This window comes from Haplochromis burtoni, unplaced genomic scaffold, assembly GCF_018398535.1.
Source record: "Haplochromis burtoni strain Fernald_Lab_line unplaced genomic scaffold, NCSU_Asbu1 Contig_20, whole genome shotgun sequence".
NCBI lineage: Eukaryota > Metazoa > Chordata > Actinopteri > Cichliformes > Cichlidae > Haplochromis > Haplochromis burtoni.
In genome coordinates, this window is record NW_024582381.1 from 3978776 (window position 1) to 3993109 (window position 14334).

Below are 14334 nucleotides of genomic sequence, written 5' to 3' on the forward strand. Positions count from 1 at the left end.
GTTCTAAAGGTTCTGTTTCGATGGTTGTTGTTTATTTTTAGTTAATATATATCTTATGTACTATTAATTTTAGTTATTTATACATTTTAGAGACAATTTTTATAAGAAAATATAGCGATCACGATTGTAGCAATTACTGTACACTTACAATCTGCAGATACGTAGACTGCCAGACATCGATACTTTTGTCCAGGTAACAAGAACGGACTGAATGCATTGTGACTATTATATCCATCATTTCCTTTAAGATGTCTGAGACAACACAAACATGCTTTGCTTACGGATGAGGATTGGGTTATGTTTTCACATATGACATGGTTGCGCTTTAAGTATTCCTCCTATTCGACTCATTTCTGCCCACCATCCACTCTTCATCTTGGTTAGCATCCTTACTTAAAGCTGACATAAGCAATAAGAGAATTTTTTACACATTTTTTTGCAAACTCATCTCCTTCAGAACTACTGTAAAAGTACAGCAGCTATTTACAGTGGGGACCCAGCGTGTGTGTGTGTTTGTTTATGTGTTTGCATGCGCACTTTAACATTTTGCACACATGACTGAGCACATTAGACTGACACAGCTCAGATGAGCTGATCCATGAAAAAAGGAGGGATTACAATCAAAAAGCTGGAAGAGTATTACTGCAGCGGGAAGGTTTTATCAGCTAAAGCCACCTCTGGAGATGCAGATGTGGCAGCAACGTAAACAGGTACTGTGGCAGAGCCGGATATATATTCTTATTGGTTTATGTAAAAAAGGACAGAGGACAACACAATTTTTTAAGAGCACAAGTAAGCAAAGGGAAATATAAACTGATTCACTGATTCACGACTAGTCTCTTTTTTTTCCACTGCAGGAACTTACCAGACTTCCCTTAGCCACCTAGAAATGCATATTTGATTTAAGGCTCTTTCTTGCACCATCCTTTTCAAATAAGAAACTGGAACTTACAACAGCATTGTCTATGTTTTATCGTATAACCTAAAGTAGATTATTGTTTATGATAGCAGAGATGGGATGGACAACCTTTGAAGCATTGCCGATATGGATTTTTGTTTCAGGGAACTAGTAGGACCAACTCAACCAGAATGGGGTCCTGTGCTGTCAGCCACATCATAGTCAGACGTTTCATCTGTTTGGCCATGTGTCTGTGTTTTGTTTTTAATGGTTAAATAGGAGCTCGAGTGTGATTTTGAACAGAAATATCCAGTTCTTTCTTGAAATATTTGTAGTAGTAAGATGGCAGATGCTGCTCACACTTTTTTATCTTGTGACAAAGAAATCTGTGTTTCGTTTACTTTAGCAAATCCTAAAGGCTGGAATTTGCTTTTAGTTCATTATAATAAGAGAAGAAAACAACCGGGGGGATTAGATTGTTGTTTTGCTTAAGTTCCTGCAGTAGAGTAGTGGGGGCTGTACATGAGGTTACCCAGTAGCCGGTAAAGACTAGCTGTGAGCTCCTCATTATTTTCTTTTGCAAATTAATTGCATTCTGTTACACCCAAAAGAGAGAATTATTCAGGACTGATACAAGTTTTTGTATGCTTTGCTAGTACAAGCCTCTAAGAAATTTTAGAAAGGTCAGCGTATATGCTAATCCAGATCGGTGACATGGGACTGCATGTTTTATATCACAAGCACCTTTAATCTTGAGTGAGGTTTTTGCAGATGTGTGCTCTCAAGCTGTAGTTTGGACTTACACGTGTCAGAATAGGTATCATGCAATGCGCTGGTGCAGAGTGTGAACCAAATTCGTTCCTACACAGAAGGTGGCAGACACTCCAGTGTCTGAGAAATGCAAGAATACCTTACACGATACAGAATTTCATGTTAACAAATGACAACATCATTTTTCCCGTTAATTTGATAGGTGTATTCTGTTGCCGCAATATTACCATACATCACTTTGGCTCACAGTGAGATTCCAGTCTCCATCTGCCAAATCCCCTCCTCCTTTCAAGTAATCATGGGCTATACATGGCTGTTTAATATTCATAATCATGTGTCACTTTGACATTTTCAAAAGGTTCCCAATCTGAGTCTCTGATGGCATCCTGTACAGGCTATGCATAACAATCTTCTCCTCTGTCATCAATAATTGTAGCTATCCTCAGAGAAGTCACACAGGGGTTGGTGTGTTGAGATGAATACAGGGCTGCTTTATTGCTGTAGAGTTTTATTTAAATGGAAAAGCCTAAAGTGGATGTGGAAAGGCTTTTTTAATCCTGAAGACAGTGTGTTTAGGTTCACTGCAAAACACAACTTCAGATAATTCTGCATTCATCAAAAAACACAGATAACTTTACAGCAGCAGCAGCCTGTGTGAGGTGTCACATGACCACACGGTGGGCGGCAGGTCTGTGCTGTAGCAGACGGGACAACTTCCCTTCTTAACAACATGTAGCTCACATTCCTGGGATTCCTACTCCGAGCTCCCTTTACATAGGGGACCTACCTATGTTTTTAAAAGCTTAAACTACCAATCAGCCTGTATGTGCTTGCTGCATTACCCATAAAAATTAATGTAATCTCACTAGCCACAGATGTTAGGTTTTGAATATCTGCCATTTTCCTGCTCATTTTATTTTATTTTTTTCAGCTGAGGCCTCGGAGAAAAATATAAGTGCAGGGTGATGCAAGGAGCTGTCAGGAATTCAAAAGGAGAAATTTCATCCTATATCTGACAGAAATGGAAATGGACTATCCCTGCAGTGACAAGGAACGCTTACATTTTGTATATAAGTGTGATCTTGTGATTATTTCTTCTGTTAGAACACATTTTATAAATGTTAAATATGGTAAATACAATGAATATTAAAGTTTAGATAAAAACCAGTGCCTCTTAGATCCCATTTCACTGTATGCCGTCTTTTTATTCCCCTACAAACCACACCATTGAATAGCAATTCAGACTCTGGCCATTTTTATTTCCTTTTGAATGACCTTTAAGGTTGCATAAAGACATCTCGAAGGCTAGCTCCTACAAGATGAGAGCAGGATTATTGATAGAGATGGTAAAAAATGTGTTATTCTGCTTGTTAAAAGGTGAATTGTTTGGGGTTTTTTTTGATGGTTTAATTTTTTTACTGCTTTCTGGAGGACTTAAAACAACCTTGTCCTCACACGACAGGAGAAAGTCCTGGGATTGAACATAAAATAAAGTACAAAATAATGGCTTACAATTAACTCACAGCTGCTCTGTAGTTATGCGGTTTTACAGCATGCCTCGGGGCAGTACATATAGACCCTTGAAATAACTAAAGCTGTAATTAAGGTTGCGACGTTTTCCCTGTTTTTACCCAACCCAGACATCAGGAATACCCAAGTTCTAACGTGGGCAGCAATATTGCTGAGAAAATGTTGCTTATTTCTGTGAGATTAAAACAGTCTTCTTCGTATTAGAAATGTGATTTCTACACGTTCAATCCTCTGCTTGTAGCGACCAGTAACCATTACTGGTCTGGGACCTGCGCTGCTGACAGCAAACGCGTTCTTCTGCTGACACCTAAAGGACAAAAAGGATTCTGTTCCTGCATTGCCAACCATGTTATATCACAGCAATCCAGAGAACAAAAGGACAAAATGTCATATTTAAACATCCTTTATTTAAAAAAAACAAAAACAAATAAAATTACAATTCACAGCTTATTGGTAATTACAGCACACATTTGGATGTGATGAACTTTAAATTGAAAAGTATTGCTTTGGTTTTACAAGTACCCACGTGCACTGAACACTAAACCAACAGGTTCAATCAGCAATGGAAAATTTTAAAGAAAATTTTTTTTTATTTTAAATAATTTGCTTGATCCAAAGTGAATTTTGTTTCTGTTTGAAAGCAAAAAGACAAAGCAGATACTTGATTCCGTCACAAAATAATACAATAGAAACAGGAGTGTAAATAAAGCTTAAAAAAAAAAAAAGTTTAAAAATAGAGTGTCTATAAAATATTTATAGATGCACAGAAAATGTCATGGAAGCCTCTGTTAGCGCTGAAGTGTTTAGAAGATGCATAATTTAGGAGATATGACAGATTGAATAAATTATGGACAAAATACTTAAGAGACTGCGCTCGGCGATGACGGATGTGATAATTAATCTGCCCGCTCCTTTAATTTTGGGCTTCTCGTGTCTGCAGAAGGCAAAGACGACGCAGATCACCACAATAACTTCATATTGTAATCTCAGCACTTTCAGCAATCTTTCACAGATTATATTTTCAATTATGCACATTATTAGCATCGTACTCTTCAAAGGATTAAGACGAACATTCATACAAGCTGGTGCACCGTAATGGTAAAAAGAAAGACTCATCTTGGAAAAAAGACGCGTCAAGGAAAAATAAAATGTTCACATGGCAGACAATACAGAAAACACCTTTCAGGACCACCAAAGTGGATGTAGTGTTTCCAACATATACATCAAATCCAATTACAGTTAAATAACAGGACTTGCCTTGATTTTATGTATTTCCAAGTAAACCGGATGATGAAAAGTGTCTAGTGTCAGAGAAAATACATTAAAAGGTCTTGTCATAAGAAATTACAGTGTATTTACTTCGTATCAAACAGAAAGAATGAGTCACGTACAGTATTTTGATATACACACTGCTTTCAAATGAAAAGTCCTCAATCAGACATATTCAGCTGTGTTATCTGTAATATTGCACATTATAATATACTCAATGACATTATGGTGTCCAGTACCGCTACCTCCACCAGAAAAGACCCCCATTGGGCAGCGTTACAACTGGGAGAAAGCAGCCATTTGTGTAACTGAGCACACCGCATGGGAGGACAATGATACCAACCAGTGACTTACAATATCTTAACAACACAGTTGAAATTCTTTAAAAAAAAAGCAAAACAAAAACAGTTTCTTTTGGAGTTCTCAGACTGCCTACACCTGGTGAAATGTCTTCATACATTCTTTATTTCAGCTGTTACTAAACTAATTCAATTCTAATTTAAAAAGTACCGTACATTTCAAAAGGGACTCTTGAAAAATCTGAGCAATCGCTACAAGCATTTAATAATGAGCCCTCGCCCTCATCTACTGCCTCATGCAAGCAAGTTTTCTTGGAAAACTTACAAGTAGACAACCTCTGAATAACTTAAAAACACAATGCTGGCCTACATAAAAATAAAGGTTTGTATCTATTATATAAAAGTTCCAGCAGCAATTTCTCAGAAGCTCCATTCCCTGCTTTGAGGCACATGTGCAGCCTGTGGATAGCTGGTGGTCTGACATTTCTGCGATAACCACCGCTGTATCAGGCTTCATGCACAGTGAAAGGTAACACCTCCCATTTATCCAAAGCGTTATTGATTTTATTCATAAATCTAAAAAAATATATAGATGTACAATACCTCGTGGAGTCATTTTTGTCAAGGCACATATGCAAAGATGCACTTTTGATATTTACTGATTTGAGTATTTACCAAAGTGCAACACTTCAGTGCCCCCTTGTGAAGGGACACATAGGTTACCAGTAAAAAAAAAAATTAAAAAAAAAGACAGCTCCGCTTTAAAATACCTTTGATATCGACATTAAATTAAAGGACATTCCCACTGAAAAAGCAACAACATACTAAAAGTTTTTGCAACTTGTTTTGGTTCGTTTAGTTGAGCAGCTGCAGCCAGTACATCAGCTCAATCATGCCTGTTGTATTCAAAATAGTCAAAAGCACAAGCATTACATCCAAGTGTTGCGAACCAAAATCAAGGTTATAAATCCCACTGAATGCATTGGACGTCTGAATCATAACAATCAAGTCAATACTGCAAAGTTTCTGCCCTCTAGTGGTCAAAGCCTGCTTGACGCAATCATTAAAACTATGTGAAAAGGTTTTATTGGGAGTGTACTGCATTTATATATCCAAACTGCCCTTAATGCACACAGGAAGACAGAGACAATCACTTGTGTTACCTGACCTGGTGACTAAAAGTCACCTACACCCCTAAGCAGGAGTTGTACTTGGTAAAAAGTTTAAGCGATGGGTGGTGGCACAACGGTTGCCCTCTTCACCCTAAATTCAAGCCTCGAGACTTTTTTTAGCGAACGTGCAGGAGCACAGGTTTCACTGCTATTTTTAAGTGCTGTTTCCGTGCTCTTGCTCAAAAAGCAGCATGGCAAGTTGGGAGCGAGAACCGATGCTCTCCAAGTTGCTCTGAACACATCTGTGATAGATGTCCTCACTGAGTCTTGGGTTGCAGACTTCATAACGGTATTGCTGGCGTAACGCTGGCTCTATTGCCCTGAATACGTGCAGACCTGAATACTTTACGAACATTTCGTAGATATCCATGTTCTCTAGAATCTCCTCGTTTTCTTGGACGTCCGCCACCATCCGACTGCGCGTCGTCATGTAGTCCGAGTTGTAGAAGCACGTTTCATCAAACGACCTGCGGTCAAAAAGGCCCGCGTCCTTGACCAGATCAAGTGTGTCTGGATGTGGCTGGTTGTGATAAGCCACGTCGGGGTTGTACTCCTGAAAATGAATGGGGAAGAATACTTGCCAATTGTTAATGGCATTCATGCGACAGCGATTCAGAAACTCCGAATTGATGTTTGTGTTGACTTCAGCCAGGAAGAAGAGCGTGTCGACGGGGTGCTTCTTTGAGATGATGTCCATGAATTTGATCTGGGATGGCGTTTCCGTCTTAACACTGATCCACGGGATTTTCACTGCAGGGTATTTGCGTTCATAAACGGTTATCTGAGACTTCACGCTGGCAAATATATCATTCTGGCTAACTTGTTGGGCCTCCAATGGGTCATAAATAAACAAGAAGGTTAGGATTGCATTTTCGCTGGTCTCAAAGGCATTCGAGGCAAAGACTTCAAGAAAGTGATCGACGTAGCTCCGGTCCTGCAGAGTAAGCGGTATAATAATGTGGACCCTTGTAGCTTCAGTGACATATGGCATGGGAATGATCTCTATCTGGCTCAAAGGTCGCACCAGATGAACCCTCTTTGTGATGGAGCGGCTGTGACCTTTCTGATTAACAGCCTCCAGCTGAAGGTCTAAGGTGTACTCCATCCCCCTAATGGGGTCAAAGCGTCTGTAGCCATTAATCAGTTGCTGCTTCTTTAAGTGTATAATGGGCATGTACTTCTTGTTCAGCTCTCCTATGGCGGTGTCAATGACATCCGCTACGTCCATGCGGTCAATGCCGCGCAACTCGCACTTGGGTGAGCCATCAATGCACGAATAAATCTCCTCCTCTGTGAAGTATTCCCATTTCAGAACTTCAAACCGAGACTTTGGTTCAAAAGGAGGATTGATCCCCACTGGCCACTGGGCGCTTCGGTTCCCCTCAAAAGCAACAACACTCACATTCTTTATTTCTGCCTGTGGAAACACAATAAGTGTTAAAATAGACACATTTAACCCAGCTCGTACTACACTGAAATTGTGGTATTTTTGTGCCAACAATGGAGGCGAGCAGGCAGGTTTTTATTTGTGACTGATCCATGGGTGATTTGCGACACTTGAAAATCAGCTTACCTGCAGCTTAGCAATCTCATCATAAGTCTTCTGGAGTTCAATCTCAGTGAAGAATCTGTGCAGGCGGTACATCTGCTCCGGGTCAGACACTGGATGGACGGTCAGGGCTTTCTTAAACTCTTCACTCTGTTCTTTGCTTGGATCAGAGTTTTTTGCCAACTCATAATGGTGGTAGTGAAGTCCCTGAAAGGAATCACACAGGTCCTTTCATGAGGTGCGACGACACAAACACGCCTATTGTTATTCCAAGCTGTCAGCTGTTATGCAGTGCTGCTTTCATTCAAACAAACATTACATGCCATCCAGGCAGCATCTTGTGCTCGTCTCTGCTGCAAGGCTGACCATAATTGCACAGTGAACTGTAGACAGATTCTTTTTTTTTTTTTGTTTAAATAAAACAAGACGGTTTATAACTGGAGATTTTTACAGTTAGACTTTTGGTCATTTTTAGGGATGTGTTTATTTTGGGCACTTTTAACGGTGTCTCTCACTTTAGTAACAGGCTTGAAGGAGAAAAAAAAAAGGAGGAAACTAACAGAAGTGACTGACACAGGCGGCAGAATCCCACTTACAGACATGGTCACTTAAGCTGAAAACAAAGTAACCACCTAAGGAGCTTGAGTGATTAAAAAAAGTGAACCCAATCTGATCAAGCTATTAAAAGAACAAAGAACAGAGACAATGCTTAACTGAGCAGTGAAGCAATTCTGTTGGAAATGTTTGCCAACTTACACCCTGTAGCTGAAGACTTAGTGAAGCCTAATTGTCACCAGTGTTCTCTTTCTTAGCAGAAAAGAAAATGCCTGGGTCTGTGTTCAAGCTATTTTCTTTAGCCATTTGAGGCCTTTTAGCTTGCCTCTGTTTCTCCCCTTATCTTGGGGGTGTGGGAGTGTGAGGGGACTCTGGTGGAGCTATTCTGGCTCAGGGCACTTAAGATAGCCAAGTTATTCACTCTCAGCTATGGTACAAGATGGTTTCCTGCTTTGGGGGAAGGCCAAGTAAGGGTAAATAGAAGCTAAAAAGATTTTTACATGTATGGAAAATAATACAAACAAAACCAAAACTTTAGTATGGGTGAAGCAGACTTCCTGAATGATACAACCAATCGCCTAAAGGGTGGTCAGACAGAGCTTGTTTGACCTTAAATGTTAATGACATTACAGGAGCAGAGCATGTTGACCCACAGGGGATTTTCACGCCATTGAATCTAAGCTGAACTGTGAGCTGTGCTTTCTTTGCCTGTTTGCTTATTCCACAGTGCTGCTGGAGATGCAAAAAATGCAAGGCTAAAGGGTATTAGCAAACCACTCTGTAACACAAATACCATCTCTGTACTTGCATGGTAATTACAGTTTTATATAGCTAGCTGTCCATCAGCTTTAAGTGCTTTCCCAGAGGCAAAGCATGATTTGTACTGTGAGGGCTAAACTAAAAAAAAACTAAAAAGTTTTTTAAAATAACTGCTATGACCTATCACATGGCTGTTCTGAATGAAAGACTTTGTGCAAGTCTTCTTTATGGTTTGATACACAAATAAATGCACTATTAAAAAGGTGTTTGGTCTTTCAAAGACTGTATAAAAGTTTCTGTGTCCCAAACGTAGATTTAAGTGCTTTAAACCTGCATTACTTCGGGAAGCCAGCAGACAGCGACTTTTCTGGCTGTCAGTATGTCCTATTGCATAGAAGTCTATAGGGTCATAGGATTCTAAATCCACTTCTCAACCTACCTCATATTCGCCAACGCAGTTTATGCTGGTGTAATCAATGATGCATCGTCCAAGCCACTCATCAGGCCGGGCGCTCAGGATGTCGTTCCTACAATTTTCCAGGAAGGGCTGGAGTCGTAGCAGCAAGCTACGTGACAGCAGGTACCCAAACCCTCCATAGCAGTACCTCCCTTCCATCGCCCCACCTATGAACTCCTCAGGCCTGCCCATGTAAAGTTCTCGATCCATACTCAAGTGCTCCACCAGTGTTTTGATCCGGTCGGCTTCAGTGTAGGCGTCATCTTGGACAAAGTAGAACCAGTCGTATTCATTGATGTAATGGTCGAAAATGTATTTGATGGTCTGGAACATGTTCCATATCAGCCTCTCGTCTCCATGAGAAACCACAAACATGCCGTGAGGGATTTTGCGGCTGCGCGAACCAGTAAAGAAGATCACAGCGTCCAGATGATGGCTGATGGTTCGATTCACAGCTACACCTAAGGTGTTAATGGTGTTTTTGGAGGTCATGACCCCGACGAACAGACGCTCCCGCATCCCCAACTCCGTGCTGATGTACTTGGCCCTGAAAGAGATGTCAAACGGTGACTGAGTCGATGCTGCTTTGAATGAAAACTGCCAACAAAAGAACTAATGATCTAAATAGATCTTATATCATAATATATTATTTCGCATATGTAAAGTACTGTGTAATGACTCTTTGGGAATCACCTTGTTGTTCTTTTTAAATAAATTCAACTAAACAAATTTGGTGTCTAAAGATATCATTTAAAATTGGTTATGCGCCAAGTTGTCTGTTATGTGCAGGCACAAGACTGGCTTTGGTGTCTTTCATTCTTGAATGAATGAATGAATGAATGAATGCCATAGGTCAGTGTCAAGTGGCTTAACAAACAAAAATAACACTGCTCTGAAAAATGCTCAAGTACGAAGATCAGATTAACTGCTCGTTCAATGTTCAAATGAAACATTTAAAAGACCTTCAGAACGCCTTGAGAACTATTGCTCAAAATCACTTAAAAATGTCAAGAATGTCAGACTCCTTTGAAGTAAAGCAAACTATTGAGGTGTGGCTCAAAAACTGTTGTAGAGTCTTGTAATTTATTGTTCAGCTCATTAAACATCTAGAAATTATTAAATCATTAGAGAAAACAAGGACTAAACAGACATGATGTAGTGACCTATAGTGGTGGGTTGTAAGTCTCAAAAGAGAATCACACTGGACTGCCTGATGACTTTACAGCATTTCTCACTAATTTTTTGTTTTTCCTTCCCCTTTCAAATCTGCAAAAAGATCCTCTAAACATCAGTGTCCAGTCAGGCTTTCGCAATATTTCCATCTTAACAGAAAACACCAAAACAGAGTTTGTTGATTAGATGATTTAAATATCTTGACACACAAGTAACAACTAATGTTCTTCGGAAAAGTAAACATGTAAGAACTTGCATTGTGTTTCATCATTTACCACAACGCCAAACTGATTTTCATTTCCTTGTTATGCTCCACATAGCATTAATAATGGCCTGTTGTTAGAGCTGCAACTGTTGGTCAATAGATCACTCAAGACAGTGGAACAAATTTTAAACAACATTTTTCCCCCAAGAGAATTTGCAGCTGTTCTCTTCACATGTGTGGTCCCACATTAAATATTTGCATTTTGAACTCTCGGTTGGACAAACAGTATATGTGAGAACATCTACATGAGCTCTGGATATCGGTGACCTGGGCCTGTACCGTGAAGCGAGTTCAAAATCCCCAGGGTATCTTTCTGTTATCTGGACTAATTTAACATAACACTGGTGATTGAGATAAGCAGTCACACAAAGCTGGTTATCAACTCACTAAGTTAACCCAGAGTTTCCTAATCTAGATATCAGCGTGTTCACATGAAAAAGGGTTTTTTGGCAACATCTGACCTGTCACACTGATTGTTTTACTGGAAGCTGATTTCGCAAAGAAAGAGTAAACTATGATATTAGAAAAATATGAATAGCTTACACAGATATAATGGAAAGAACAGCTGCTGCAGTGTGAGAGGAAAAGGACCGTGCAGTAGTTTAGTGTTATAAGTGATACATGATTTCATTAAATGTTTTGGTCCGTGAGACTGGAAGAGACCTACTATATTAACAAAGTTAAGCCTGTTTAAAGACAGAAAGAAAAGCTGGCAACAATACAAGTTGTGTGAGTTAACAGACTATATCATTAAGGATGAGGTATAAACGAGTATTCCATTAAATGAATGTTTAAATTTGCATAGGACAGTTTTGGTTTTTATTCTTTCAGCTCCAGCTTGATGATGGATAACAGTAAAGAATTGATACAAAAAACTGATTTAAAATGTAGGTTTTGTCTAAATGCAATTGATAGAGCGTGCACAAGTACAAACAGGTTTCCCGATTTTGGTATTCATGTTTGCAGAACAACAAAACTGTTGTAAAATCGTTTGCACCCAACAGAGAAAACATGGCAAGGACAACTGAACCTAGAAGTTTTCTTACTGACTCTTCGGGAAAACAAAGTCAAACTGAAGCCATTAAAAACAAACTTTATACCCTCCTGTTATCAAGGTTAGATATCTTCCAAGAAGGCTGGCGCTATTTTCAGAAAACCTGATTGGTCAGGAGGTGGCGACTTTGTACTTGCTGATCTTTAATGTGCAAGGTTCACAGCTTAAGTTACCATAGCAATGAACCTTGGTAAAAAGTGAACCACCTTAATAGTACAGACAAACCTGGGTTAACACCAAAGTTACCTTGATAAGTCAAAACCCTGCTTGGTAGTACAGTCCTCAGGAGTCTCACACCCTACTCTACATTATAAGACAGTGGTTCACATCTTAATTGGCTCAAGTTTACAAAAGTTAGGATGCAACTGAAAACTGAGGATTACCAGACGGAACAGAGTCTGTAATAACAATGGCTATAAAAGACAGTATCAACCTGATCTGGGAAAGCCTACTTCCTTTAGCCCCACATTTAGCTTCATTGGGATTAGGGTTAGGCATAATTCATAAGAACAATTATAAGATGCACCACCCTTTACTGAACAAACCAACGTTTGGCATAAGCTGCCTCTGAAACCTCGGCAATTGCACGTTTGCATCTGTAGCATCAGCAGAACTTCTTTACGAGGAAAGACCCTTTCTTGGAATTGAACTGAAATTCAGCCACTGTGGGTGCAGAGGCCAGCACTTAAATAAGGTCTTTACTCAGAGAGGGAAAAAAATGCAAGTTTGGAGGCATACTGTAGCACAGAAAAAAAAAACTAGCTCTACTCTGGCCAGGGTTACACTGGAAAACAGCAGAGGAAGTGGTGCAGACTTCACGTTGTGTCCACATTTCTGTGGATATGTGATCTGCTGTGGCTACCACTGGCTGTGTCTTATTAGCTTCAATGATGAGGATACTCAATTATAATCGTATAGCTACATGAGAATTAGTGACTGCATGTGTAAAAAAAAAAAAAAGTCTTTGAATGCAATTTTCTCAGCTCCCTCACTAATTAACACTCTTTGCAAACTCCTGTAATCACATTTCTCCATTGAAGTAACTGTTAAACCTGCAATTTCAGCAGCTTTTCTGCCTCTTAATCATGTTTGGTGTGCATCTACAGATGTGCACGTCTCTTGTGAGGCATCTTGTCCTCACTTTACTTGAGCCTGTAAACTTGCGCCAACCAAATCTAGATCTTTGTCTCCACTTATGGGACACAGGAACAATGGTGTGCACAGAAAGTAGGACACCTGGCCACGTTACCCGCGCAGGCGTTATGATGTGAAGTCACACAATGAGTGATTTCAACATCATCATAATCATGACCATCAGAGACCAGTCATCATTAGAGGGGATGATCTACACAGCGGCCTGCTGTGCTGTAGTGTATAGCAACGTGCTGTCAGGCTGTGCTCTCCCAGTCAAAGTGAACCAACAAACACAAGTTACCTGAAAACTTTCTTTGGGGCGCTCGGCTGGATCTGTTTGTACGGGACTATTCTTGGTTGAAAATCCTCTTCGGACGTCACATCGTTGACAGCAGAAATAGAGTTGGGCTTTCGGGCTCCTTTGAGCAGTCCATCCTTACCTAAAGACACAGCCTCCCCTTCCTTACTGTCCGGAGAACACGCGTCTTCCGACCAGCTCACGCTCAGTAAACTCAGCGTGAAGCCTAAAGAAATACCGATCACCACCGGGCCGAGCGACCGCAGCACAGAAATTAACAACGAAAATCTCATCTTGAGCGTCGGATCTCTCTGTCCGGCAGTCCCGCTTCGGTCGCTTTCAAGGCGTCCAAACAGGCCTCTGGACTGGGACAGCTCGACTCTTCATCGAAGTGGAGCATCCAGAGACAACTTGAGGAAAAGATGCAGCTTCTTCCTTTAATTTTACGCAGGACTCTTACGTGTCAGTCTAGCTCATGCTTGGCTCCGCCCCCTCCTGCTTGGCGTGTCACAGGCGGGACTACTTGCACATTTATGTGTGTGTGTGTGCGTGCTGAGCGGGGCGGAGGGATATTGACCAATCGTATTTATCGATTCGTGTTTTGGGACACGGATTTCCCCCGCTTGTTTTAGTGTCTCTGAACACAATTTTAATCTCCGTGCCCATGAGCGCCAAATAGATATTTTCCACTTCTAAATAATGACACCCACTCCTGATATCCGATTACGAGTTCGCCTTGGGAAGGTGGGAACGACGCCTCCTCCTTGGCTACATGTGAAACACCAAAGAAACTAAATTAAATTAAAGTTTAGGATTAAAGCTATTTTTATTTTTAAGAACTGGGTATCCTTTTAGTGGTTGCCAGGGTGACCCTTCTCCAGGTAAAGACTCTAGATAACCTGCTACAGGGGCAGCAGACAGGAAACATGCTGAAATAGGGTCATTTGTGTTCAGGTGCACGTACAGATTTTCTTTGGGGGGGCTAGATCACCTTTCATGGCCTTGGACATCCAGCATGACACGATGAGTTACGACTGACGACAGGTAAGACGCAGGTGAGGGAGAGCTGAAACACAGCCAGGGTCCTGTCTACCTGGACCAGGTGATGGCCTCTTTTCACAAGCTCAAATTAAAGAACTTCAGCAGCTGCT

General features: G+C 40.5%; 1 protein-coding gene across 1 annotated transcript; it reads right to left on the reverse strand.

Moving 5' to 3' along the window:
* Positions 1–3586: 3586 nt before the first annotated feature.
* On the reverse strand, positions 3587–13653 carry chpfa (chondroitin polymerizing factor a). The gene is made up of 4 exons (XM_005919322.3): positions 13187–13653; positions 9242–9806; positions 7513–7695; positions 3587–7356 (listed from the first exon to the last, which is right to left on the reverse strand). Exons 1-4 carry the CDS (start codon positions 13474–13476, stop codon positions 6094–6096), a joined length of 2301 nt encoding a protein of 766 aa, XP_005919384.1. The 5' UTR covers positions 13477–13653; the 3' UTR covers positions 3587–6093.
* Positions 13654–14334: the final 681 nt, after the last annotated feature.